This window comes from Balaenoptera musculus, chromosome X (genome assembly GCF_009873245.2).
Source record: "Balaenoptera musculus isolate JJ_BM4_2016_0621 chromosome X, mBalMus1.pri.v3, whole genome shotgun sequence".
NCBI lineage: Eukaryota > Metazoa > Chordata > Mammalia > Artiodactyla > Balaenopteridae > Balaenoptera > Balaenoptera musculus.
In genome coordinates this window covers 12,432,906-12,460,077 of record NC_045806.1, presented here as the reverse complement: position 1 = coordinate 12,460,077, position 27,172 = coordinate 12,432,906, and the positions used below count along the sequence as shown (strand labels likewise).

Genomic DNA, 27,172 nt, shown 5'->3' with positions numbered 1-27,172 from the left:
CTGGACCGCCAGAGAATTCCCACAAATCAATTTCTAAAGTAAAATGTAGGGGCTTCCCTGGTGGCGCAGTGGTTGAGAGTCTGCCTGCCAATGCAGGGGACACGGGTTTGAGCCCTGGTCTGGGAGGATCCCACATGCCGCGGAGCAACTGGGCCCGTGAGCCACAGCTGCTGAGCCTGAGCGTCTGGAGCCTCTGCTCCGCAACAGAAGAGGCCGCGATGGTGAGAGGCCCGCGCACCGCGATGAAGAGTGGCCCCCACTCGCTGCAACTGGAGAAAGCCCTCGCACAGAAACGAAGACCCAACACAGCCAAAAATAAAAATAATAAAGTAAAATGTATTCTGGACCACATAATTCCTTTCCTTTAGACTACAGATTAAAGAACTTTCATTTTCCACAGATACCACTCAGAAATCCCAAGCTTGAAGAAATTTCTTTTCCTATTTCTGTTAAACTATTTTGTGCATCCTTAAGTCCTTATTTTCAAATCTCAAGTTGCCAAATGCCACATACTCAGAAACTCGAGATCTCCAGTACGTCAATGGAGAGGAGATTACTAAGAAAATAAAAAATTTATAAGGAAGTATGAGAGCATCTTCTTTTTTATGATCTGAAACCTAAGAATGATATTTTGTCTCAAGCTTTTTATTTATTTTTTTGGCCATGCAGGGTATCTTAGTTCTCCAACCAGGGATCGAACCTAGGCCCTTGGCAGTGAGAGCATGGAGTCCTAAGCACTGGACCACCAGGGAAGTCCCTAATTTTTTTTTCAAGCAAGTTTCTCTGACCACTCTTTTTTACCAGAACTGCTTTAACACCAGGCATATTCAGTAGCAATGAACTCTGTAACACTGTAAAAAAGACGAACATCCTAATGGAAAACTATGGGGTAGGAGGGAGGGGAAAAAAATTGACTCCACCCTTTAGTACTTTAAGAAAGTGAATTTTAAAGTAAAAAAGCTATTCGGCTATTAACATGTAAAAAATCCAACAATTATTAATAATTTGGGGCAAACAACCAAACTTAATGCCCATTAAATACAGAAAAAAGTGTTTGGCTTAGCCAATATGTACAGAGATGAATAAACACATAAAATTTACCAAACCGGCAAAGGTTACAGTAATTTGCTGCAGGAACAGCAAAATTTATTGTTGACAGTAAATTTTTTTGTAGTCTTTATGGAGGGCAATCTGGAAAGACCTGTATTCATATTTCTTGATGTAATTTATCCTAGGGAAATGACCAGTAATGTATGAAAGTATTTAAGGAAATCCACCACAGGACTGTTTATAGCACAGGATTCTTTAATAGTGCAAAACTTAAAATAACTTAAAAATCCAACAATAGGGATACGGTTGAATAAACTGATAGATCCACACTATGCAGTGAGTAAAAATAACAGTAACACTAGGGCTTGATGAAATAGGACAATGTTTGGTGTGAAAAAAAGCATATTCAACTGCAGCCATATGTTATCTTTGTGTAAAAACAATGTGTACACACCCATACTCCCATAAGAGAGAAAAAGACTTAAAGCAATGCTCCAGTGTTAATTGGTTATCTTTAAGGGTCAGGATTATAAATAATTTGTGTTGTATACATTTTACGTTTTCTAGGTTTTCTATAGTAAGCACACTGATTACCAGAGGATAAAAGTATTTTTAAATAGGGTTCCAGGCTACATAGGCTTTTGCCAGACTTGCTAACCCACATGAGCTGAGAGCCCTCTATCCAACTACGCAGCCGCCATAACAAATAAGGTGTACAATCACTGAAGGACATGGTAAGTTTATTTGGATTTGGGACTCTGCAGAGTTCAGTCTCGGCTCCCCGACGTCCTCTTGCCGCGGCTCCTGGACCTGGAGGAGCTCCGGCTGCGGCTCCGGCGGCTGCGGCTGCCCCGGCCACGGCTGCGGCCCCTTTTTCTTCCTCTGCTTCGGGAACTGTGCCTCTCCCGGCTTTTGGACGTGTGCTTGTGAGATTTCTTGCCCCCGTGGCTCCTCCTCCTCCTCCTCCTCTCGGCCTCCCCGTTCCTCTTGTAGGAGTGGGCCGGCCCGGGGCTCCTCCTCCTCCGTGGCCTACTGTAGTAGTCGTCGTGGCGGCCCAGCCGCTCCCTCCTCTCTGAGTTCTTACTGAAGCAGGAGCCAGTCCGATCCGGAGACAGGTACATGTCTCGATTCGCTTCCCAAAATTCATTGTTGGGATTTCTGAACACGTGAAGAAAGTTGCAGTGTTTCCCTCTTGGACACTGCTGTATTTCAAATAAACCTGCAGTGGCACAGTGAGGAAACGGCATTTACTGCTGGCACTTCATCCTTTTCAGAAGGTACATTTCTGATGTTCGCTTGTGATAGGACTATTTTCTCCTTACGTACATTGATGTCATAGTTTGGGTTCCCCGAATTTCAAAAATAATCAATGCTCTAACAAAGGGCACTGTGAAAAGTAACAGATCAGAACTTTTAATTAACCAGAATGCCCCGTTCCCCTACTGGATTATGGTGTGGAGTGCAACCGAACCAATGGCGACCACATTATTTTTTCTAGGGTTTTACCATCCTGCTGACTGACAATGTAGATCCCTAATTAACACTGAAGAACCAGCCCTGGGAGTCCCCCTGGCAACATGCTTTGAGGGCACGGTGGTGGGAGGACCAAAGCACTGACCAAAAGAAAGAACCTATTATAAGTAAAAGATCCTGTATTTTCTTATACTTCAAGATGATAAACACTGGCCTAATGCTTTAAATTTACCAGGTGCTTTTAACATGGAAGATTTTTGTCAAAGGTGAAATCTACTTGAACAATTTAGAGATCTTTTGGGGATTTTCAAACTTTTTTAAAAGCGGTAAATTCCCTAAATATGTAAAAGAGTTAAAAGTGAAATACCTCCATACCACACACTATATACAAAAAGTCAGTCAACATGGATCAGAGTCCTAAACGTAAGCTATGAAACTATAAAACTCTTTGAGGAAAACATACAAGTAAATCTTCGTGACATGGGGTAAGCAATGGATTCTTAGATATGGCACCAAAAGCACAAGCAAAAAAAGAAAAAAATAGAAAAATCGGACTGCCTCAAAATTAAAAATTTTTGTGCTTCAAAGGACAACATCAGTGTGAAAAGATAACCCACATAATGGGAGAAAATATTTGCAAGTCATATCTGCGATAAGGGACCTGTCTGTAGAATATCTCAAGAACTCTTACAACTCAATAAGACATATAACCTAATGAAATATGGGCAAAGCATCTGAACAGACATCTGTCCAAAGATGATATACAGTGGCCAATAATCCAATAATAAGGACACGACAAAATGCTCATTAGTTACTAGGAAAAATAAAGCTGTTATTTAAAAAATAACAAGTGAAATAAATAGTCTCCTGCTTTGGGGGAGTCAAAGTCACACTCAGAAGCGCCTCACTGAAATGGAGAAAACAGACCCATCTCTTACAGCACCCCAGTCTTTAAATCAGGCATAATGGTTCTTCTGGTTTGCCAAAGCAAGGAATTCTAAATTCCTTTTTTTTCTCCCTTCAAATAAATGGTTTTTAAGTGAGAGCATCCATTAAGACCGGGTTGCCAAAGATTCAGACTTTATAAATTATAGATTTTGAAATAAGAGGTTTTAAGCAGGTGAGTATAAAGCAAAGCAAAGCAAAGCAAAGGGTAAGGGAAGTGGTCCCCTAAGGCACGGGCAGCTCCTCTCGTAGCTCCCGGAACACTTCAATAAGAAATGGTTCAGCGAAGCCCATCGGATAGAAATCAAAACAGAACGAGCCCTTCAAAATTGCCAGCTACTCAAAGGACTGACTCATTTCCTGATTTGGCAGCCACTGCCTGATGAGTCAGCCCGCCTGAATGTGCCCTGACCAGGTTCTACAGCTATAATCAATCTTTATGACACAAAAGCTTGTATTTCAATAAGGCAGGAAGTGTCATAGGTAATGTTTTAGGTGGCAAAGATGACAGAAGGTTCATTAGGGATAAAGATGGGAAAAAAACCCAGCTCAAGTGAGGAGCCAATGAATAGAAAACACTTCTGAGACTGCAATCAGGAGGCGGTGTCCCTGATAGACACAACTTCTCAGGCTTCCTGCAGATCCCAGGACTTCGAGCACCAACTTTGTCACCTATACATTGTGACCCCAGTCACCTCATCCATAAAGTGACCCACAAGGTCGGTTACAGGTCTAAAATGTGATGTACTTTATATAATGATCTCTGCTCATCTACCAGGTGAGGCAAAAGCTGTGCTTCATACCTTTAAAAGGTTGGTTTTTTTCCTAAGACTATCCCTTTATATGACAGTGGAACAGTGGGGAAAAAAGTCATATTGTATTTTACCACAAATTGCCATTTTCCATCGGGTCACTGGGCAGAATTCGCACTGAAGCTGTCGTCCTGCGTACCACCGTCCATTAAACAGAGAAAGGGCTGCTTGGCATTCTTCTTCCCTTTAAACCACAAATTAAAGGATGCACTTTAGAGTAACTTTCTAATACGCAAATTAACCCTATTGTTAATTAACCCTTGTATTTGTTTACTGTAGGACCACCTAGTTCACTGCTTTTGTGCTACCTAGGGAGTCCTCATTACAGCATTCAAGGTCCTGAAGCTCACAATTTATTCAGGAACCCTTTTGTTTTTTAGTTTTTTTTACTAACCCTCCCAGAGGTTTTGATGCAAGGAAATCGACTTGAGTCAAAGCTTCTTAAACCAAAAGATTGGACCATTAAGAATGCAGAAGTGTTTTCCATTGTCAGTGCCTGTTCCTTCTCAGCTCAGATCGCTGTCCTTCCTATTATGCAATACAATGGTTAATTTATCCCATTAGCCATGGCAGCACAGGCAAACAGCAAGAGGAGCAGAAACAACACACTAACTGCTTGCTCTCTTAGCGGGCCAAATGCACACCGAAATTATTTGGGGCTTTTATTTGGGGTTCTCTATTCTAGTTACCCCTTTTCAGTTTGTGTTTTAATTTTAAAATTATATAAGTAAAAAATTAACTATATTGCAAAAAATTTAAAACTCTCTAAGTATACGAAGAATGAAATACAAATGTATAATTTTCTAATCCCTTCCATATTTCTAGGTCAGCTCTTAATATATACATTTTTAAAAATACCATGCATATGAAAGCTATGTATTCAGTGGAAAAATCCCAGATGTCAATGTAATCACAACACTATATTGTGACAAACGTGAAGATGTTTATGTTCAGAATACTTACGATTGATATTGAACATACACATTGCCCCTCAGATGAGGTTCCCAGTTGCAGCTGACCTAAGGAGCAATGAAGAATTGCATCATTAAAAAACAAACAGGGCTTCCCTGGTGGCGCAGTTGTTGAGAGTCTGCCTGCCAATGCAGGGGACACGGGTTCGAGCCCTGGTCCGGGAAGATCCCACATGCCGCGGAGCAACTAGGCCCGTGAGCCACAACTACTGAGCCTGCGCGTCTGGAGCCTGTGCTCCGCGACAAGAGAGGCCGCGATAGTGAGAGGCCCGCGCACCGCGATGAAGAGCGGCCCCCACTTGCCGCAACTAGAGAAAGCCCTCGCACAGAAACGAAGACCCAACACAGCCATAAATAAATAAATTAAAAAAAAAAAAACAAGACAAAAACCTAAGGAAAAGAAGCCCTCCAGTCATCAAATGCATTTTTTGTCCAGGCCAACATTACCAAAAGTTGTTATCAATCAAAGATTCCAAAATTAAGATACTACCCCACTCTCACGTCTATTTAAGGCATACTTCAGCAGATAGTAGTGCTGCAGGCCCCAAATACCTGATCCCTGTTGATCCTGACTTTTTTGTCCAAAGATATGAAATATTTCACACGTGCATAAAGATACAGAGACTATTTTAAAAAAAGAAAAAAAAATACAGAGACTAGAAATCAGCCCCTATATACACCACCCAGATTTAACACTAACATTTTCCATTTTTGACTGAGAATGTTTAAATACATAAAACATGAAAGACCCAGTTGAAGCCTTTCCATCCTATTCTTCTCCCTCCTCCACCACATAGGTGAACACTATCCTGAGGTTGGGTGTATCCTTCACATTCCAAACACACACACACACACACACACCCCTATCTACACAGACACAACACCCACAGCCATACATACACACAGACAGGCATATACACATATATCATATGTGTGCCATAAAATATATACATATATTATGTATAGACATACAAAGAAGTGTATGTCTGTTATGTACATATGGGTATACACATATTTATGTACATATATGCTAAGAAGCACGTATATATATTGATAAACAATATATAGTATGGCTTTGTACATTTTAAAATTTTATATAAATAATATTTATTTCACATCCTTTTTTCAAGATGTAATCATGTAAACTTAATGACTCATTTTAAACTACTGAATACTGGCTATATCAAATTATCAAATTTATTTATCCACTCCTCTAACGATGCATATCCAAGGTGCTTCCAATTTTTCATCAACAAACAGCGATGCAGTCAGCATGCCTGAATGCGTCTCTGGGCAGTAGGACTTTGTCTAGTGTGCATGACCGGAAGTAGTATGCTGATTTGTAGGTTCCATGTACTTTCAACCTCACTAGGTACTGACAAACTGCTCTCTAAAGTGGTTTTACTAATTTACACAACCTCACCCATGCTTGATATTAGAATTCATAATTTTTTTCCCGATGGGTATGAATAACATCTCATTTTAATATGCACTGTTCCCATTACTAGTGAGGTTGAACACTGACCATTTGTCTTAAAAAATGACAAATCTGATTTCGTTTTACATAACGGTATAAAAAGGTCCTCAAATATTCATACTAATGTTTAGCATTTCTTTTCAAAATGAATCTATCAATATAATTTTACAACTTAGTTGCAGAGTATTTTTATTAGAGCATCCCAAGAGAGGCAGGATGCGTACTGACTGACAGTACTGACTGACACCATCCTTAGAAGGAAGACTGGGGTGGGGGGGTTTCCCTAGTGGCGCAGTGGTTAAGAATCCGCCTGCCAAGGCAGGGGACACGGGTTCGAGCCCTGGTCCAGGAAGATCCCACATGCTGTGGAGCAACTAAGCCCGTGCGCCACAACTACTGAGCCTGTGCTCTAGAGCCCACGAGCCACAACTACTGAGCCCGCGCACCTACAGCCCGTGCTCCACAACAAGAGAAGCCACTGCAACAAGAAGCCCACGCACCGCAACGAAGAGTAGCCCCCGCTCACTGCAACTAGAGAAAGCCTGTGCGCAGCAACAAAGGCCAACGCAGCCAAAAATAAAATAAATAAATAGATAAATTTATAAAAAAAAGAAGGAAGACTGGGGACTTCCCTGGTGGGCCAGTGGTTAAGACTTCGCCTTCCGCCTTCCAATGCAGGGGGTGCGGGTTTGATCCCTGGTCAGGGAGTCAGGGAGCTAAGATCCCACATGACTCTCGAAATCTTTAAAAAAAAAAAAAAGAGAGAGAGAGAGAGAGAGAGAGAGAGAGAGAGAAGGAAGACTGAAAGGCCTCAGGAGGCCACGTCACCCGCACCAGGGCCCTTAGAGATCGTTTAAGCCCGTGGTTCCCAAAGACCTGGTATTAATTTTCCATGATGAATTTGATGTTTTGGAAATTTTTCTACTAAAAATTTATTAAACAGCTTTCCATTTATAACTGCCAATGTGATTAGCATAAGCCTGGCTGACAGAATTCTCAACAAAAGGAAAAAAAAAAAACCCATGGTTAGTAGGTACGGCCTGTCGCAGATAATGGGGGTGATTTCCATTAAGCAGCCTGAGGTGCTGAAAGCAGCTCCAGCACTAACTTCCCAGAAGCAGTATGATGTAGGGACCCCATGAGGGAAAACACTGATGTAGTCCAGTCCTCGCCCTTTCGGGATGAGGAAAAGGCACAAAGAGGCAAAGAGCCCACGGCTAGTCACCACACCAGCTCCTCAGCGGTGCTTCTCACGTGGCACCGAGTCATCTGTGGCCAGGCACTTAGAAGTACTGTGAAGACGGGAAAGTGCATGCAACAGAAAGGAAAGGTAAAGGGGAAAGAGAAATTCTGAAAGAATTTTTTAAAATCTTGAAATCAGTAGAAAGAAGGATAGCCTTGAATTTCACGAGGGCCGCAGTTACTCTGTTTCTTGGCTATTCCAACTTTCCACTGTCATTTCCAACTAGCAGAAAAAACTCACAGCTTAATTCCTATCTCTTTCCAAATTATGGGCCATTTCCCCCATCCTAACATAACAAAATCATTCGGGTTCGGATCTGAGCGAATCGCAGGCAGCAGGAGGCTTCACCGTGTTACGATTTGACCACTGGGCCCAGGAGCAGCAGCCATTACACCTGACTTCACGCTTGCTCTAAGGAATGTTTTAAAATAACTCTGCAATCTGAACACTTCCTTTACCCCCTATGCTGCATCACAAACCATGACTCTGGGAACACTATGTTCCGTATTGAGAGTATCCAGTGAATAAAAACAAAGTAAAAATAAAAAAGGAAAAGGAATCAAGGTTTATGTTCTTGGGTAGCTCCAGAAGAAAGAACGTGCACCTTGGGTGGAAGCTGCAAGCAGGCACCATCAACACAATACAGTAACAACAAATCAACCATCTCGGTAGGTGGAGTAAGTAGAGGATTGTCACACTCTGCTCTCCATGGCTCTAGGGGAGACCGACCACGGGAGGGAGGGCATTCCGCATCATACGCAGCCCCTAAGTGAACGCTTGGATACCTATCTGCAGAGGACCTTATGCAGAGAATTCACAGGCTGCAAAAGAATGGGACCATGAAGGTACTGAATGGATGCAATATCTTTTCCCATCAAAACCTCAGAACCCAGGAAATGTCATGCTAGTACCTGTTTAAGATTTCAAGTAGTACCTCTACCGTATTGGCAATGAGGTGGATGGAGAGGGAGAGAAAAGAATTAACATTTCCTTCCAACATGACGCCAGGCCCTGCACCACAGCACACGTCCCACCCAGGCGGAGAGCCTGTGCCCTCGCTTTCCCATCCCATCCGGTGCTTCAGAGGGAGGCGAACTAGTCCCGTCCTCCACACGCACTGCATGTGCCCACCTTGAACTGGATCACTTTCCCCACGTTCTTGAACTCGGGGAGCACGTCGTCATAGAAGTCCAGGAACTGCTGGTAGGTTTCCTCTTCGCTGTACTCCAGACTTGCGTCGGGGTCATAGTCGTCCCTTCTGCACTGCTCCATCCCAAATGTCATAAACATGCTTTTAATAAGAAGGGTGGGACTTGATGCCGGGAAATTGTGCTTACGTGAACACCTGCGTATGAAGGAAAAACTTCAGCATTCCAATGGTGAGAAATTACACATAAAAGGCTTGCTTTAAACTGTGAGATAAAGACTGAAGCAACTTAGCTGTTTCAACTGAACTGTAAGATGATAAACCCCATTCAGACTTTAAATTTCAACACTTAAAACTGTTCTAAGGGCTTCCCTGGTGGTGCAGTGGTTAAGAATCCACCTGCCAATGCAGGGGACATGGGTTCGAGCCCTGGTCTGGGAAGATCCCACATGCCGTGGAGCGACTACGCCCGTGCACCACAACTACTGAGCCTGCGCTCTAGAGCCCGCAAGCCACAACTACTGAGCCCACGTGCCACAACTACTGAAGCCCGCACGCCAAGAGCCCGAGCTCCGCAACAAGAGAAGCCACCGCAATGAGAAGCCCGTGCACCGCAACGAAGAGTAGCCCCCGCTCGCCGCTACTAGAGAAGGCCCGCGCGCAGCAACAAAGACCCAACGCAACCAAAAATTAAAAAAAAATTAAATAAATAAATTTATTTAAAAAATAGTATCCAGCATTTAAAAAAAAAAAAAACTGTTCTAAAACTGACCAATATATTGGGTCTCATTAAAATGTAAGGTCAGGAATTATTTCCAAGTTCAGATGCCATTCAGCTGCCTTTTACTGAAGTTCAGGAAGCCTTACACATGTGGAAGCACAGGGAAAGAGGAGATGCGTGGGCATGACGGACCGTGATGAAAGGCGCACAGACACCGAGCATGGGACTCCGGACAAGGTGAGAACAGTGCAATCCTGGTTCCATACAATCGCCAACAAACCCGACACTTAGAGAACGGTATTCTGAGAGTTTCAGCTAAATGGAACGCATTTCATAGTTTTCATGGCATTTTTATATTCTTTTTCTGATCCTTGCAACCTGTTAGGACAGCCAGGGCTAGTATTTTCTCCACTTTGAAAGAAAGAAAGTGAGGCCTAGAGAAGCACACGTACCCAGGTCACATGGCTGGGGAGAGAAGATCCCAGAGATCCGAGCTAATCGACAGTCTACTGCCTGTGTGTTATATGATGTGCTAAATGTAAGGAATTTGTCTTTAATGAAGGAGGTTAACCGTTGTGAAGAACAATTTTCTTTTCATAGCTTAAACTGGACCGGGTTTAACTGAGTAATTTTTTTAAAAAATCTTTTATATGAGTTTACTTTCTTATTTACTTCCTTCTCCTCAAGTAAAATGAAGGGAAAAAATGCAGCTTAAGATTCCAAATCGTCAAAATTTTCCTGATTAAATTTCTAGTTTAAAAATTAGTTAAAAAAAAAAATTAGTTAAAACAAAAATTTTAGAAAAACATCCCCAGAACTTTGGAAGAAAAAAAGTTGAAGAACAAGGCAGGTGTCAGAAAAATACAATGGCCCTGAAATGAATAAATGTTTAACTCATGCTCACTTTCCATTGTCTGTAACATACATCTGTACACCTAGTGAGACAACGCACACAGAATGCCCCGCATACACCATGCCCAGCTCAGAAACGTGCAATCTGTGTTCATTAAAGTGAAATTTTCTATCTTTCAAAGGACCCTCCTAGATTATTCAGTCAGAGACCTTGTAATGAGATCCATCTTCCCAAGGACAAATACCCACAGAAAAAAGAACGAGGATTCAACCTGGTTGGCAGTGTTAGCAGAACCAGAATTTTACAAGTATGAAGCACATACAGAATTAAAGGAGAAACCAATTTAACAAGCTTAAAATTCTCATGGGATTATCATATCTGAATGAACTTGGCTCTAGTACCCAGGATGTCAAGTGAACATTTGTGAGTTTTGGAACAGTGCCAAAGTCCCCATCTAGGGAAAAATCCCACTTGGCCTAGAGATAGTCCATATAATCTGAGTGTATTTAAGGCCAGCCCTACAGGTTCTACTGAAAAGTCAGCTAAGACAAGAGATATTTGGGAAGGCAGTCTAAAGTTGTGGTACCAAACCCATGTGATTCTCAGAATCACCTGGGAAGAACTGAGATTTCTCAGGTCCTCCCCTAGACCATCTGTTCAGACCTCAAAGAGTGGGGAACCCATGTTTTCAGAGTAACTCCCCACCTGGTCCTGAAGGTTAGCCATGTTTGGGGACTCCTGGTTTAGGCCATGCTATTTACTCAGATCCTTGAATCCAGTAAGACTGCCACAAAATCATGTAGTTGGACATTACCTTAACCAAAGGACAGCCAATAAATGGCATGGGTCTCCAAATGCCCCCTCAGGTAGAGCTAACTGCCTATGCCTCTTTTTCTTTTTTCAGGGGAGCACTCCAGGCACCCACTACCTTTGTCCTTTATCGAATCAAGCTACATGCTAAAGGTAGGCTGTGATTATTTACCGAAGGTCTTTGTGAGAAATATTCTCATGAAAATTACATATGCAACTGTTAATAAACCATCTATCAAAGTTACTGCCCACCTTCCTACTCAATGTCTTTATACAGTATTCCATGGGAGGAACATTTACACTCTGATGCCTGGAAAATCTTTGTCTTTCCAGAGATCCCACTCATTTCCTTTTTGGTAAGAACTACATAGCTCATTTCTGCCTGGGATGGATACAACTCCAAAGCCAAATGTACGTTCACAATAACTCACTTTCTTCTCCTTTCCTTGCTTTCAATTTCTTTTATTTTATTAAACTTAGTGTAGTAGATTGTGAGCCTTCTTTATTTTATTTTTTATAAATTTATTTATTTATTTTTGGCTGCGTTAGGTCTTCGTTGCTTTGCACGGGCTTTTCTCTAGTTGAGGCGAGCGGGGGCTACTCTTTGTTGCGGTGCACTGGCTTCTCATTGCGGTGGCTTCTCTTGTTGCGGAGCACGGGCTCTAGGCGTGCAGGCTTCAGTAGTTGTGGCACGTGGCCTCAGTAGTTGTGCCTTGTGGGCTCTAGAGCTCAGGCTCAGTAGTTGTGGTGCACGGGCTTAGTTGCTCCACGGCATGTGGGACCTTCCCAGGCCAGGGATCTAACCCGTGTCCCCTGCATTGGCAGGCGGATTCTTAACCACTGTGCCACCAGGGAAGCCCTGTGAGCCTTCTTTAAGTCACTTCTGGAAACAAGTGAGGTATAAATAACTACTCTGATTAATAAATTTTACTTTTCATCAGTGATTATGTTCTTTTAGGACCAAAAAAAAAAAAAAAAAATTGAACTCCCCTCAAAGCTGTGACTCCAAGTGCAGAAAGGTTCTAGAATCAAACTCGTACTAATTACAAAAACAAAGCAACCAAAGAAATGCTTAGCTATGGGAGTGCTTGATGATGTGACAGACCTTAACAGAAAAGAACAGTTGTATGATCTGGAGCAAGTCACTGGGGCTCTCTGTGAAAGGGGAGCAGTATCTTTGTTTGAAGGGATGGTGCTGGATTTTGTAACTGCTGGTTTCATGGAATCTTATTTCACAACTGATCACTTGAATCATGCAAATACCCAAATCGCTCTCATACTTTTTTTTTGATAGTTGTGATGGTGAAATTTCGCATGCCTGTGAATATATTAAGAAAGGTTCACAAACTAATCTGACCACCGTCAGTATTTCCTTGAAATGGCTCTCAGGGATGGGTTTTGAGAGCCTGACAGTCCATTCCCCTTTTCACAAATAAGTACTGTCAACTGATTTCCTGGAACCACTTAGGACATCTCCCCTTCTCTCACTTATGCCCAACAGAAGACTCCAGAATCCGATGACCCCAAGTCTTCACATTTAGGGAAATGTTAGAGACATATCATAATTGAGGACTCCTGCAGCTGGGAAACCTTACATACAATTTGGTTCAATCCCCCACCCCTACCCCACCTCCGCCAATGCAAAGGTGAACTCACATTGAGTCTCAACTGTCTTTCAAAGGTAATTCACTGTACATTTTTTCTTTGGTGGGGGATGTTTTACATCAATCAATTATTACTATTTTGATGAAATCAAACATACATTTGGGAAACACTTCTAAGGATACGAAGGGGGGTAAAGTCTTTCTCCCCTCCTTAGTTCCCAGTTCCTCAAGAGGAGACTTTCACTATTGGCCGGATCCTGTGAATCCTTTCACAGATATTCTGGGCATATACAATCCCAGCTATAAAATATAAGAGGAGTCACAAATCCTACATTAGTGACTCTCAATCCTGGGCACATCAGAAACACCTGAGCACATTTCAGAAATTCGGGTGCCCAAGTCTCAGAAACTCTGATTTACTCAATTTGAGGTAGGAAATAATTTTTTTCAAGCTTTCTAAATGATTCTAGTGTGCATCCAGGGTTGAGAACCACTGTTCTTAAAAAATGTAAAATGATGTGAGGGCTTAAATTAAAAAAGAAAGAGAAAGCTAGAGAAGGATCATATTTTCAAAGAAGGAAATAAAACAGCATGGATAATTTTATGAATAAAATAAACATGAGACAACACACAGTTTCTCATTAAATACATATGAATTTGCCTATTCATATCCCTTTTTATGATGAATAGGACACTAAGATATAATTAGATCTTTTCTTCTGCAGAATGAAAAGTAATAATTAGATTTTGCCTCAGATGGATTTATTCACCATTATGAATTATTTATCTACTTTAAGCTGTTCATTCATAAACAAGCCAAATTATAAAACTCACCATTGCCTGGCATACAGTTGGTATTTAAATATTTGCTAAATGAATGAAAACATCAACACTTAGTTTTCCACATGAATGTCTTGTTTTAAAATCATTGATCCAAAAGAGGGAGGGAACCAGAGTGTCTCAGAGAATAAGGGCAACAGTAACAAAATGAAAACACGAGCAAACACTCAGAACTTGCCATGGGCCTGCCATGTTCTCCCTGCTTTCCCTGCATTCACTCACAACCGCCTTAGAAGAGGGGTACTGCTTTTAATCCCCATTTTACAGGTGAGGGAACTAAGGCACAGAGGGCTTAAGTAACTTTCCCACCTTGACAGCCGCTAAAGCCAGATGTTGAACCTGGTGTCTGTTCCTGAATCAGAGCAGACTGAGAACGCACATTAGAATTTTCCTCTACTCACTCGGATCCTGTCTTTCACAGATATCCCTTTGGGCATGCCAGTTTTTAAAGCCTCTTTTGTGTACAGTGTTTGCCATTCAAAAAATAAAGCCAGACTGCTCCAGTCTTTTGAAATAGATTATCTCCCCATCCCAGTTGTCCCATGTGGACTAATACAAGTGCAGGAAGAAAATAAAAGCAAAAGGTCTTCAGATAGCTGTGGGAGGAATGCAAAGGAAGCCCTGCCAGAGAACTGGACTAAGCCCACCCACAGAAGAGGTATGGGGTGTGGAGGGAGCAGGGGATGCTCAGCTGGGGGAACTGGAGCAGCAGCAAGAATGCAGCAGACGCCTGCCTGTGAACATTTCAAACTCCAGTCCGTGCCAACTCAAAAACCTCAACATTTTGAGTCACTTAACTCTGACACAATAAAGCAAAACTGGTTACCTGTCTCCAAATCTGCAAGCTCCTGTTTTACTGTAGAATGGACAATTGGCTCGATCTTTTTCCATTATTCTTAATTCCATGGGTGGTTCTGGGTTTTGCCATGTGGTGCCATTTTCCAACTGTTAAAAATAACCATGACTTTACTTGGTGTTAAAAATCCATGAAGAAGTAAATGTTTAAAAGGTATTCAAATATTTTGGTCAAAAATAAAAACAGATTCATGTAAGAATATACACATTCAAGTTGTGTCACACAATCTAGACTCTACAAACAACTGTTGTGAGACAGGGGCTATATGTCTCTCCTGGCTCCCAGTCACTGCCCATCATCAGGCATCACTATGGCTACCAGGAGCAGTCACCCAGGCTTCCCTTCTGTCCATCCATTCCGAAAAGGGTCGAAGGACTTCTTAGCGAACCACCCCGTGAGAGCAATCTAAGTTACTGTGAATCAAGTTAAACCATCCATCTGGGCGTAAGAGTGTGTGATGCTGGTTACACACACTTTAAGGACTATAAACAAGTCCAGTCCACCAGGGTGATCTTTGCTTTTGTTCATCAGTTCAATTTTGTTGTTGCTGCTGTACAAAGCACAGAGCCACACGGGTGATTCCCACATTCAGACAGGATCTAAGTAGCTTACCACGAAATTAACATTATTGGAAGTATTGTTTTTAAAGAAATGTTCATCGGTCTCAAATTCTTAATGAAAGGTTTTGAAAATACCTCATTTTCAGCCTGCTCCAGCATCTTCTGCACAGCTTCCTACAAATGGTGCAAACATAGGACTAATGAAAACCTCAAAGTCAGGTAAGTCACATCTGGTTTCTCTGGTTAAGAATCTCATGTGTCACAATTTTAAAAAAACTTACGCACACAAAAGGCTTCAGGTTCTAATTTGCTTTCTACAGCACAGATCTTCTGAAAAGCTTTCAAAAGACATATAGCTGAGAATCTTCATTCAACTAGGACATTTAACAGCACACATCGCAAAACACAGTCTTCTAATAATTTCAGTAATAGTATTTAGTAGATTTGAACATATATTCCACATTCTAGTTTTTAAGATGAGGTATTAGTGAATATCATAAAAGACAGTGCTAGCTGAAACATCACAGACATTTAACAGACGCTACATTATGACATGAACAGCAGCAACTGGGATTGATGAAAAATCTCAAACTTTCCGATAAGGCAAAGTCAGTCCTGCAATATGCCAGTAAATTTTGACCTCCTTGGCATTTAAATAAGTTTTAAATTATGTTCGACAGACTTCTCTTCCCTAGCTCCTTAAAGCATTACATAGAAGACTCATATGTCTAGCTGCTTACTTGATTAACTCTTCCTGGCCACGTAAGGGTCCGCAGTAACTTAACGTGCTCAAAACGAACCTTACTCTTCCCTACCCTTCGCCCATCTAAATGCCCCATCTCAGTAAACGGTGTTGCCATCTGACCACCTGCTCAAACTAAAAAGCTAGAAGTATGACTTGAATTCCCTTCCTCGTCCATTCAGCCTACCAGCTAGAGTTCCGCTGACTGTGCCGCGACTCACCCCAAATCTCTGTACTTCTCTGTATTAAGCAGTACTGACATCCAAACCACCATCACGTCCTGTCTGCAACAGCAGCCTTCTAACTGGTCACCATATATCCACTCTTACCTCCTTGGTCACCACTCCCCACCCCCACCCCCCATTCTATACACAAAAGTTAGAATGATCTGTTAAAGGTAAAGATATAAATTAGATGAAGTCACTCCCTGATTAAAAACCCTTTAATGGCTTCCCATGACACTTTAGGTAAAATCCTAACTCCTCCTTCCCACCCAGGAGGCCTTACATGAATGACCCTGCCTACCCTCCTGACTTCCTCCCCACCCCTGCCGCTCTTTCCTTTGGTCTCTAGGATTCAGGCACCCTGACCTCCTTTCAGCTGCACGCTCAAGGCCTCCCCCCTCTGCCTGGAGCCCTTCTCTCTGAGATCTCTGCATTCAGGCGTCAGCTCACACATCGGCTCCTCCTTGGAGAAGTCTTCCTTGACAGGCAATCGAAAGAAGTACTTTCCTACCCCAATCACTCTGTCACATGACATTCTGCTTTCTTTCTTTTTTTTTTCTAATGCTTTATTCCTTTATACCACTTAACATTACCTTAGAGCACTTAAAATGATCTTTTTTGCTTGCTTATATTCAGTTCCGCCATCTAGAAACCGAACTCAATGAGTGCAGATCTTTTTCGCTGCCCTATCTCCAACCCCCAGAGAAGCATCTAGCTCACAGGAGAAACACAGAATGCAGATCCCTTTATATATGCTTAGAATCGACTTCATTTTACCCACTTCTCCTTAATGTCTCACCAGACTTCCTTTGAAACAAAAGCGTTAGCTTTTATCTGGTGCCAGAAAGACCTCAATTGAAGAACATTCCACTGTTAAAATGGGAATTTATTACTCTCTATTAAAAAAATGACAAGCTCCAAACAATTTTCCTGCCCCCTAAAAACTTAGCATGATCTTGCCTCATCTGGAAAGCAGTACTCAAATAAGCATGTTTAAAATTTGCACTGGAATTAACTGATGGCCAGAGACAAAAGAAACAAAGGTTGCTTCTATCCCATCATGACCAGGATGTAAACAAATGCATTTTTCCCCATGATCTGGTGATTACCCAGTTTTATGCTATTCAAACATGGCATTATCACAGAAAAGATACATCCTGATGAATCAGTCAAGGAAAGATGAGCTGTGATATCTTTAAATAAATACACTGTTAAGGAGCAGCAGCAAAATAGACCAAAGCAATCTTTAAAAACAATCCTGGAAGATATAGACGATACATACATATACCTTATAGATTCTTTTTTTGTGTGTGAGCAACTATAGGTTAGCTACAATTGCCTTTATAGCACAAGTTAGAAAGGAAGTCAAGATTTAATAACAAAAAATATTTCCTCATCCCTCAATATTTGAGTTTCTGATTTCTTTCAACCTATTAGTTCTTGCCGACACGTCCAAAGCAGTGAAGTCTCTTATGAATCAAACAAAGGTGGAAACTATACAAAATAGTATTCTCTAAGTAAGTCAACCCATATACAACAAAACCTCCGAAGAACACCATCTGCCCTGGAGTGGTACAAAGTGTAAGGCAGGGGTCAGCTGCCTGTTTTTAATCAATAAAACAGTAAAGGTTTTACTAGAACATGGCCACACCCTGCATTTTCGTGTTACCTATGGCTGCTTTCACGGGACACTGGCCGAGTTGGACGTTTTCAACAAAGACCATACAGACCACAGAGCCTAAAATGTTTACTCTGGCTCTCTACAGAAAAAGTTGGCCAATCCCTGGTATAGAGAGTAAGATAGGCAGAGTTGAAGAAAAACCTTCATTTAAGGCGTCTGCCACAGCACCCACCCAAAGAAGAGCATCATAAGGGAACGCTAGTGTATATCCAAACTAAAAACATGACTCTTTCTAAAGAAAAAACCAAGTCCCAACCTGACATGCCTATAGCTTACCCTTCAAGCCCAGCACCCGCCCCATCCGCTCACTAAGAGGATACGCATTGCGTTCATCCTCCTGTGACGGGAATCACCTCTCTTTCTTTCTTCTCCTGTAGCTTCTGCTGCTCCTCTTCTCTCTCTTTTCTCTGCTGTTCTTCCCATTCTTCCTTTAACTTTCTCTTTACGGAGGAAAAAAGAAAGAAGAAAGGTAATTTTTTTTCAGACTCGCTTTTTTACAACATTTCACACATGGGGCAAATAAATGAAAAACTTTAACACTGGTAAAATGGATAATATCCGGATTTTTAAAGTTCAAGGTATGTAACTCAATGAGAGTCGTTTTGGTTAACTGGTTATCTGATTAATACCATACCTCTTGTTCTTCCTGCCGTTTTCTAGCTGCCTCTTCCTTTTCTTTCTTTATTCTGAATTCTTCTTGCGCCTTCTGTTCCCGCAGCAACCACTCCTCATGTAATTTTTGCCTATTGATGTAACGACGTGATCAAATAAAAGGAATGGGCACTAATCTACAAATACATCCACACACATATATGATAGCAAATGACATTTTGGGAATGATGAAAGTATCATGAAAGATATTTTCTAGAAAGCAGTTAAGCGGGGGTAAGAGGATCAGGAGATGATTAGTGATATTGGAAAAGCACTACATTTTAGCAACTATCCTCCTAGAGGGTGACAGCATAAAATCACTACTTCTACGTTTCCTATCTGTAACATCTTTACACAAAACAATGACACTCTAGCTTTCCCTTTAGGTTGACCACAGTGATGTGTAGGTGCCAATAAAGTGAGTAACATCCAGCTTTTCACATTCAGAAAGTATTACCCTTCCTGTTCTATGCATTTTGAAAGTGCCCATCGCAGGACTGCAGCACGATAAAAACCTGGCATCTCCTGCTGTAAACCCTTGGACTGCTACTCTTTACAGTTGAGAGACTCCTGTGGTTTGCCCCAAGCACCTAACTGCTGAGAGAAGAAAAATAGAACTACATCGTGATCGTGTCCTTAAAATAAAGAAAGCTACAGGTTTTACGAAAAGATGACAAGGAGTTACAAAAACAGATTAGTGGGTGTCTAGTTTATTTTTAGAAATGACCAATTATAAAGAGTGATCTTATCTTAAAATGGTGTCTCAGATATCCAATACCACAAGCTTACAACTTAAAGATGGGTTATATTTCAAAAGTTTATTAGCCGATTAAGTGTTTAAAACCTAGACTGCATTTTCCCACTGAATTTGTAAAAGGAAAATGAAATATGAGAAATTGTTCTATATTACTTCAGGGACATTAGGAGTTAAATAAGGTTTTATGTCTAGTCTGGGGACCCAACCACAATTTCAAATACTTGATGGGAAAAAGTATTCCATTTCCAACTACAGATTCTAGGAACCCATCTTTTAGCCATAGTAGAGACTGGCATGTTGCATATGTCAACGTTCCTGTGTATGTCATAGAGTATATGTAGATGTTTCAGTGTGCAGAACTCTGATTCATGAATCTTTTGAGGAAGATATTCATTGTAAATAAACTGAACCAAAGTGTATATATACTTAAGACCACAAAAAAGTAAAATGTTACAAACTTTAAAACTTAATAACTTGGATATAATACTGAGAACTCTAGAACTCTGAGCACATAACTCTGTCAACCCCCTGCACTAAGAGACTTGAGCAAACTCTAGCATGGCTTTTAGCAGCATAAGGCTGTGTCCCTAGGATGACCCCATCACCTCCCACCCCCCAAGACACATTAAAATGCCTGCCTGAGAAAACTCAATGCTGCCTAGAAAATGGACTGTTTGCTCTAGCCAACACCTGATAATAGGCCTCTGCCTTCCCTCTCCTAGAGCATTACTCAAAAGGGCTCGTAATTATGAATATGTGTCTCTTACAGCTCATAAGGGTCTCTCTCAAGGGCCTGAGAGCCATTCCTGGGAAATGCAGTCATTAAGAAGGATGAGGCCTCTGGCTCCCAGTCTCTGTGGGAGGATAAAGCCCTAACTTCCCTAACTGCCCACTAACGAACACAGCTTCCTGGTCACCTTCACAGGGACCAACCCCTGGTACTGTTCACTTTCCTCATTCTCCCTTTTAAAAGCCCAGATCGCCTCTGCACAAACCAGAATGGAGCTCAACTCTTCCCCTACTGTCAGGAGTTACTGAATAAAGTCTGTTCCTGCACTTTAACTAATGTCCGGCTCTGTTTACCTTTGACACTATACACCTGCTTTTAAGTAGTACATAAAGCCATTCAGTATTTTCAAATAATTTTCCTGCTTTTCAACAATAAAGTATTATGCAACTCGTATAGGAATAAACAAAAATCAAGGGAACACAAAGACACGTGTATGTGATTTAAAAGAAGCATCTAAGTAAATGGGAAAGCAAAAACAATGACTTCCCTATTTCATGCTATACATATCATCTTTATCATTACAGAAATCTCTAGTAGTAAGAACAACCAGAGATATTACAGCACCTCCTATCTGCTCACACTACGTTAAGCGCTATACACTTACCACCTCATTAATCTCATTTAATCTCCCCAATTCTATGCTGTAGGTACTATGATTGATGTTTTTTTTTTTTTTTTTTTGGCTGCATCATGCAGCATGGGAGATCTTAGTTCTCCAACCAGGGATCAAACCCGTGCCCCCTGCAGTGGAAGCGTGGAGTCCTAACCACTAGACCACCAGGGAAGTCCCTGTTTATGCCCATATTTAAGGCGAGGAAATTGAAGCTTAGAGAGATTAAGCAACTTGAACACAGCTAGTAAGCAGCAGGGCCAGGACTGCAATGCAGATCTGGCTGAATCCAACTCCCTGTTCCCAATCATTACTACTTTTTTTTTTTTTTTTCAGCATTTTGATATTTCCACCTATTTACGTGCTTAGGTGGGTAACAGGAATTAATTACAAGAAAAGAAGCAACATTTCCAGTGAACACACTAAATAGGTAGACAGGATCTATAAAGTTTTTTCTCCTTTAAAAAATTATTTATTTATTTTTTATTGTGGCAAAGTATACATACCATAAAATTTACCATTTTAACCATTTAAGTGTACAGTCGAGTAGCATTAAGCAGATTCATATTATTGTGTACCACTTGGGGAAAAAAAAATAAACTACCCCCTGAAAAATACCAAAAGAGAAAAAGAGTAGAATATTTTTGTCATCTTGGGATGGGGGCGGCCTTTTGAAGTCAGACATCAAGGCCAGATATCATCATGAAATTGATGACATGGAGATCAAATTATGTGAGTAACACCATAAGCCAACTTAGGACTGATGACAAATGAGAAAAATATACATCACACACATGACAGATAAAGGATTAATATCCTTAATCAAGTAATAACATTGCTTACACAACAAACTTTAAAGAAAATGAATCCCAAAAGAGAAAGGTGCAAGACCTAAGCAAGCTACAAATAGATAATATATAAAAAGATACTCAATCCTACTAATTAAGAAGTGTACATTTGAACTCTTCTCAATACTCTGTAATGGCCTATATGGGAAAATAATCTAAAAAAGAGTGGATATATGTATATGTATAACTGATACACTTTGCTGTACAGCAGAAACTAATGCAACATTGTAAATCAACTATAATAAAAAATTTTTTTTAAATGTACATTTGAAACAATGAAATATAACTTTTCACTAAAGGAGTTTTAAGAATTGATAATGCCTAGTGTGAGTGAAGGTGCGGAGAGATGGGCACCTTGATTCACTCTTGGAAAGGCTGCAAACTGCAATCTGGATGCCCTTTCTACCTGCCCACCTACCTTTTACGTGTACTTCTCCTCTAGGCATTTTCCTAAGGAAATAATAGGACAATTACCATGGATTTATAATCATGGATACTCACTGCAACTTTTTTATAATAGTAAAAAGCCTGAATGTACAATAATAATAAATTAATAGTAAATAAGAGTGAATTAATAGTATATGGTAAGTGAATGTTATTTAATAGTAAATAACCTGAATGTCCATCAGTAGAGAACTATAAATTATGAACAGAAAATAAATTATGCCAGTCATACAATGGATACTGTGTTGCTATTGAAATGGTTGAATTAGATCTCTGCACCAACACTGAAATAAATGTCCTATATAGCGAAAAAAGCAATTTATAGAAAAATATGTATAAATATCATCCCATGATAGAAATATACATATACAGTACATCTACAGTTTCTTTCTTACCTTCTTACTGGGGCTATCTTTGGTGTGCTGAGTTTATTGAAGCCCTTTCACTGTTTACACTTCTTAATTATTTGGATTTTTTTTCAAAAACATTTACCAATGAGCAAAAAGAGTGAATAATACTTTTTTTTTTTTTTAAAGACAATATCTTTTTTCAGCCCATCAGCTAGAGGTTTAAACAGTTTATCCAGGGTATTTTATAAGACCTATTTTGTATAAGATTGTATAAAGAAGACCCGTCCTAGTTAGTGAAGACTTAGGATATTCAAGTAAAATAACTGGGTTCGCAGGAAGTGCTTCAATCAGTGCTGACCTCTCTCTCTCCAACAGCCTCTCTTCTTCTCGTCGTTGTTCTTCAATAAAAGCATCCGCTGCTGTCTCCTCCTCCTCCTCCTTCTGTGAGAGTCCTGAAGGAATGTAAATGTTTTAGTATACTATCTGTATATTACAAAACCTTGGTCAATAATTCAGGAAAAAAATTATATACAATTTTTCATCTTTACAATTATGGTACAAACCTGTTTTTAAAACTTTCTAATAATAAAGGGCCCCAATCGCCCAAATTGGAACAACGTGAACATTGAAAAGAACAATAATGGTAGTAGATAACACATTAAACTTAAAAAATGTATTGATGGTTCCATAGTGGTACCCCAAAAGATGGTGAGGTGTGGGAGGGAACATCCACCTGTATAGAAGAATGGGAACTGAAAAATGTAGAAAGACTTAAGTAGAAAAGTCCTCACTTCTGCACCCCACTGTAGGAAGAGGATATTTATTTGGGAAGAGGATATTTATTTACACTATCTCAAAATATCAGCCCTCAGATGAGTACTAATTACAAAGGCAGAAACATCTTTTACAATGGAGCCATCTGATTGGCAACACTTAGACCACACTTTGCATCATTAGGAGTGGAACAACTTGACATGAGAGGCCCCCTGATGTATGCAACGAGAGCTATACAGCATCAGCTTTGTAGTATTTTGCTATAGAGTGTAACCTGAAGCTAATCAGGAGAAGACAGACTAATCTAGAATGCAGGGCATTCCACAGACAACTGGCTTGAGCTTTTCAAAATAATCAAACTTGAATTGGGAAAGTTTAAATATGGCCTATATATCATATTACTGAATTAATGTTCCTTTATTTGTTTAGTATTATGGTCCTTATTCTTAAGAGGTGCAGGCTGAAGTATTTAGGGGTAAGGGGTATGTATATGCAATTGATATGCAAAGGGTTCAGAAAAAATTTGTACATATGTATGTATCTATCTATCTATATATAGAGAGAAAGTAAGGCAAAATGTTAACAATTGACAAATCTAGGCGAAGGGTTCATGGATGTTTATTGAATCATTTTTTCAACTTTCTGTACAATGGACCATTTTCAAAATAAAAACATGGGAAAATAAGTTTTAATATAATAAAAATTTATATCCTCTTCTACTCAGAATTTAAATTTGAGCAAAAAAAAGGAGGAAAACTGAAGTGATCTTAAGGAAATATAACAGAAGATCTCAGGCTAAAAGGAAAAAGATATTGTCTGTCACATATATTAAGTATAGGTCTAACCAAAGGCTCACCCAGTCCTAGATAATCACAATACAGCTGACTCTTGAACAATGCAGTGGTTAATGGGCACTGGCCCTCCACGCAGTTGAAAATCCATGTATAACTTAGAGTCGGCTCTCCACATCCATGGTTCCTCTGTATCTGTGGTTCTGCATCCTTGGATTCAACCAACTGCAGACCATGTAGTACAACAGTATTTACTATTGAAAAAAATCCACATATAGGTGGACCTGCGCAGTTCAAAACCCATGTTGTTTAAGGGTCAAGTGTGTATCTAACTGTATTACACATGTAACTGTATATGGAATCATGCTACAATTTTGCAACTTGCTTTTTATCCTTCATGTTACCTTAATTTCTGATAATGCAGCTCGTTTCAGATTATTTCAAGTAGAACTGGGGGCTAAAGAGGCTACCTGTAATAGAGAGGTTGATACTCCAGAAATTTCTACCAATCACTTGCCAACTCACTCTTATAGCAATTCTTACAGAATATTTCTATATTCTAGCCTTCTGGGTAATGTTTGCCCATCCAACATGTGCTACAACCCACAGCAGTATTTGGTAGACCACAGTATTCATGAAGCACCACTAAGTAAAGAACTGTGAGCTGGAGTAGGCCAAAGCAGGAGCAGTCATCCAGAGACAAGCGCTTAGTCTTGGATCTGCCATTAGCCATATATAATCACGAGCAGACCAGCGAGCTGCATCCTTCAATTGACTAAACTGCCAAAGCACACATCCACCTGCCTATTCACAGAGGCTCACTCCAAATGCACTTTACAAAGTTAAAGGGGAATAAAAAATCAATGAAATATGTTGGATTTAAAATATGTAAAGAAAACGAAGACTTTTAAAAAGTGGGGGCATGTTACAAGAAAACAGGTTAACAAAGTAAGGAAGCTGAAAACTTTAAGGAGGGTGGGGAATCACTAAGGGCATCAATAACGCCAACCTAACCTGTTTTTCCTTTTATCCCTGATGCTTTATCCTGCCTCTAGCGGGCCAGTTTTGAACGAATAAAAAAGAGATGCTAATACAGGCTGCAGGGCAACGCACTGCCCCTTCCATTCTAAATATCCCAAGTATTGCTGCTGAAACAGTTACAGGGTAACTCCAATGGTAAGTAAAACCTCCATGGCTATTTTCTCAAGGCCTGAGAATCCTGGTTCCTTGAGTCTGTGGACTTCAAGAATTGTCTAGGATAATTTAACAGGTATATTCTGGCTAATGTGGATGGTAACCATTATAACTCAGTACTCCTGCGTGATTTCAGTGCTTCCATCTGCATTTATAACTACACTATACAACTTTACAACTAAGTTCATTAAACAGATAGGTTTAATATACAAATGTTAGATTCTGCCATGAAGGCCAAATGACACCACCACCAGTACAGATGAAGGTTCCACAGTACTTTAATAGGAAAAAAAAAGTGATAAGTAACCACAGGGCAACAGTAATAGTGGCATTCCAAACTCCACTCAGTACCATATTCACGTTGTGAGCGTCTATTTCCCATCATCCCTAACATTACATTAATGTAGATATGGGGACTTCCCTGGCGGTCCAGTGGTTAAGACTCTGAGCTTCCACTGCAGGGGACGCTGGTTCAATCCTGGTCAGGGAACTAAGACCTCACATTTTACGACTTGCAGCCAAAAAAAAAAAAAAATAGGTAGATATGAATTTTACTGGATGTATAATTGTATAATTTCACTTGGTTTTGTGATTTGTAAGTATATTGCTTTATAAATCAAGTAAGTTTCACAACTAATTTTATGCATATATATTTAAATAATGTCAACAAGCGGTCTCTCATGTTAGTGAAGTTTAAGAAAAACTTGCAAAGTGTCTAAAACCCTCGACTCCTGCTGGTTTACAAAGAAAAATATTCACCGAATACTTACTATGTGCAAAGGCTGTGCTAGCTGCTATAATTCGTAATGCCTGCACCTGTAATATTAGATGCTTCATAAATACTTAACACGTAATCAGTGGGTGATGATTCACCGTGACTTCCCCCCCCCCACCCTTGACTACGTTAACATTGTTTCTGACATGGGTCTAACACAACTTTTTGAGAGGCCGTGGCCACAGCAATTCTTTTTCGGATACGGTACTTGGCTTCCTTCTGACACTGGGGCCTCAAGTTAGGACGGGAGTCGTGGGAGCAGTTTCATACACAGAAAACAGGATGAGTCCATTACCTGAGTCTCTCAGTCGAGCGAGTTCCTGCCGACGTTTCTTTCGTTTCTCCTTCTTCAGGGCGGCCCTGTACTTTTTGTGGCTGGAAAAACAAGACACAAACACACTCCAGCGTCAGTGGCCGCACCTGCAACGCTGCCTGAGCCTCCCCGCTCCTCCGCGCCCAGTGACAGGAACTCGTTTGGGTGCTCGAAAGTGAAACCTTGCTTCCCGTGTTTTAATTACAGAGCATGCTTTTACCATCACCTCGCCATCCCATGCGCAGACGGCAGGCCTTCTCCATCCCATCACCTGTACCCTTCCTCGCCTCCCTGAGCCTACAGATGCCCGCGGACAGTCCGGGAAGCGTCCAGGGAAGGGATCGAGCTGCCGCGGTGGCTCATCTGCTTCGCCCAGTTCCCCTTGCCTTCCTGCCTGCATAGCCTTCATCCCAGCCTCGGTCCGCTCCGTCCCCTTTTGTTGTCAGCTCATCTCCCCCAACCCAGCTCACCTCAGTTTCTCCGGAATCACCATTTTCTCGGGCGCCGCCATCTTGCCAGCACAGCCACGCCCCGCAAGAGTCGGCCGGAAAGGGCGGGCTTGAGGGCGTGCGCAGCCGCGCACGGTCGCAGTCGCTGCGCGGCCTCTCGGGCTAGAGGGGCGGGAGCATGCCTCCCCCCTGGCTGACCAAAGACGGACGACGGGAGGTAGGTAGCTCGTCTTCCAAAATCCTGCACAAGTAAATGTCTCCTTCTCGAAAAATCCTCTGGGGCTCCTAACCCGTCTTGTAAGTAATTCTTCCCTCCTAGCGCTTCCCCAGTGCGTCAGCACTCCCTCTCCCCACCTCATTGTGAGGTGTCTTGGGGCCAAGAAGTTAAAGTCACACCTCCCCTTTTCTCCTCGTCCA

The 27,172-nt window shown here is 41.1% G+C and overlaps 1 protein-coding gene across 1 annotated transcript; it reads right to left on the bottom strand.

Annotated features, from left to right (window-relative positions):
- Positions 1-1,014: 1,014 nt before the first annotated feature.
- ZRSR2 (zinc finger CCCH-type, RNA binding motif and serine/arginine rich 2) lies at positions 1,015-26,932 on the bottom strand. Its single transcript, XM_036839430.1, has 11 exons — positions 26,777-26,932; positions 26,289-26,368; positions 22,818-22,911; positions 18,644-18,752; positions 18,363-18,449; positions 15,498-15,536; positions 14,773-14,891; positions 9,103-9,316; positions 5,244-5,299; positions 4,355-4,464; positions 1,015-2,269 (listed from the first exon to the last, which is right to left on the bottom strand). The coding sequence occupies exons 1-11, from the start codon at positions 26,815-26,817 to the stop codon at positions 1,818-1,820; spliced, it is 1,401 nt and encodes a 466-aa protein (XP_036695325.1). The 5' UTR covers positions 26,818-26,932; the 3' UTR covers positions 1,015-1,817.
- Between the last annotated feature and the right edge of the window lie 240 nt (positions 26,933-27,172).

Excerpts from the sequence above, each read along its gene's own strand:
- ZRSR2 (XM_036839430.1), bottom strand. The coding sequence starts at position 26,817 with ATGGCGGCGCCCGAGAAAATGGTGATTCCGGAGAAACTGAG. Across the intron at positions 22,912-26,288 it reads CGCTCGACTGAGAGACTCAG|GACTCTCACAGAAGGAGGAG; the intron begins GTAATGGACTCA and ends ACATTCCTTCAG. Across the intron at positions 4,465-5,243 it reads GTGTATGTTCAATATCAATC|GGAAGAAGAATGCCAAGCAG; the intron begins GTAAGTATTCTG and ends TGTGGTTTAAAG.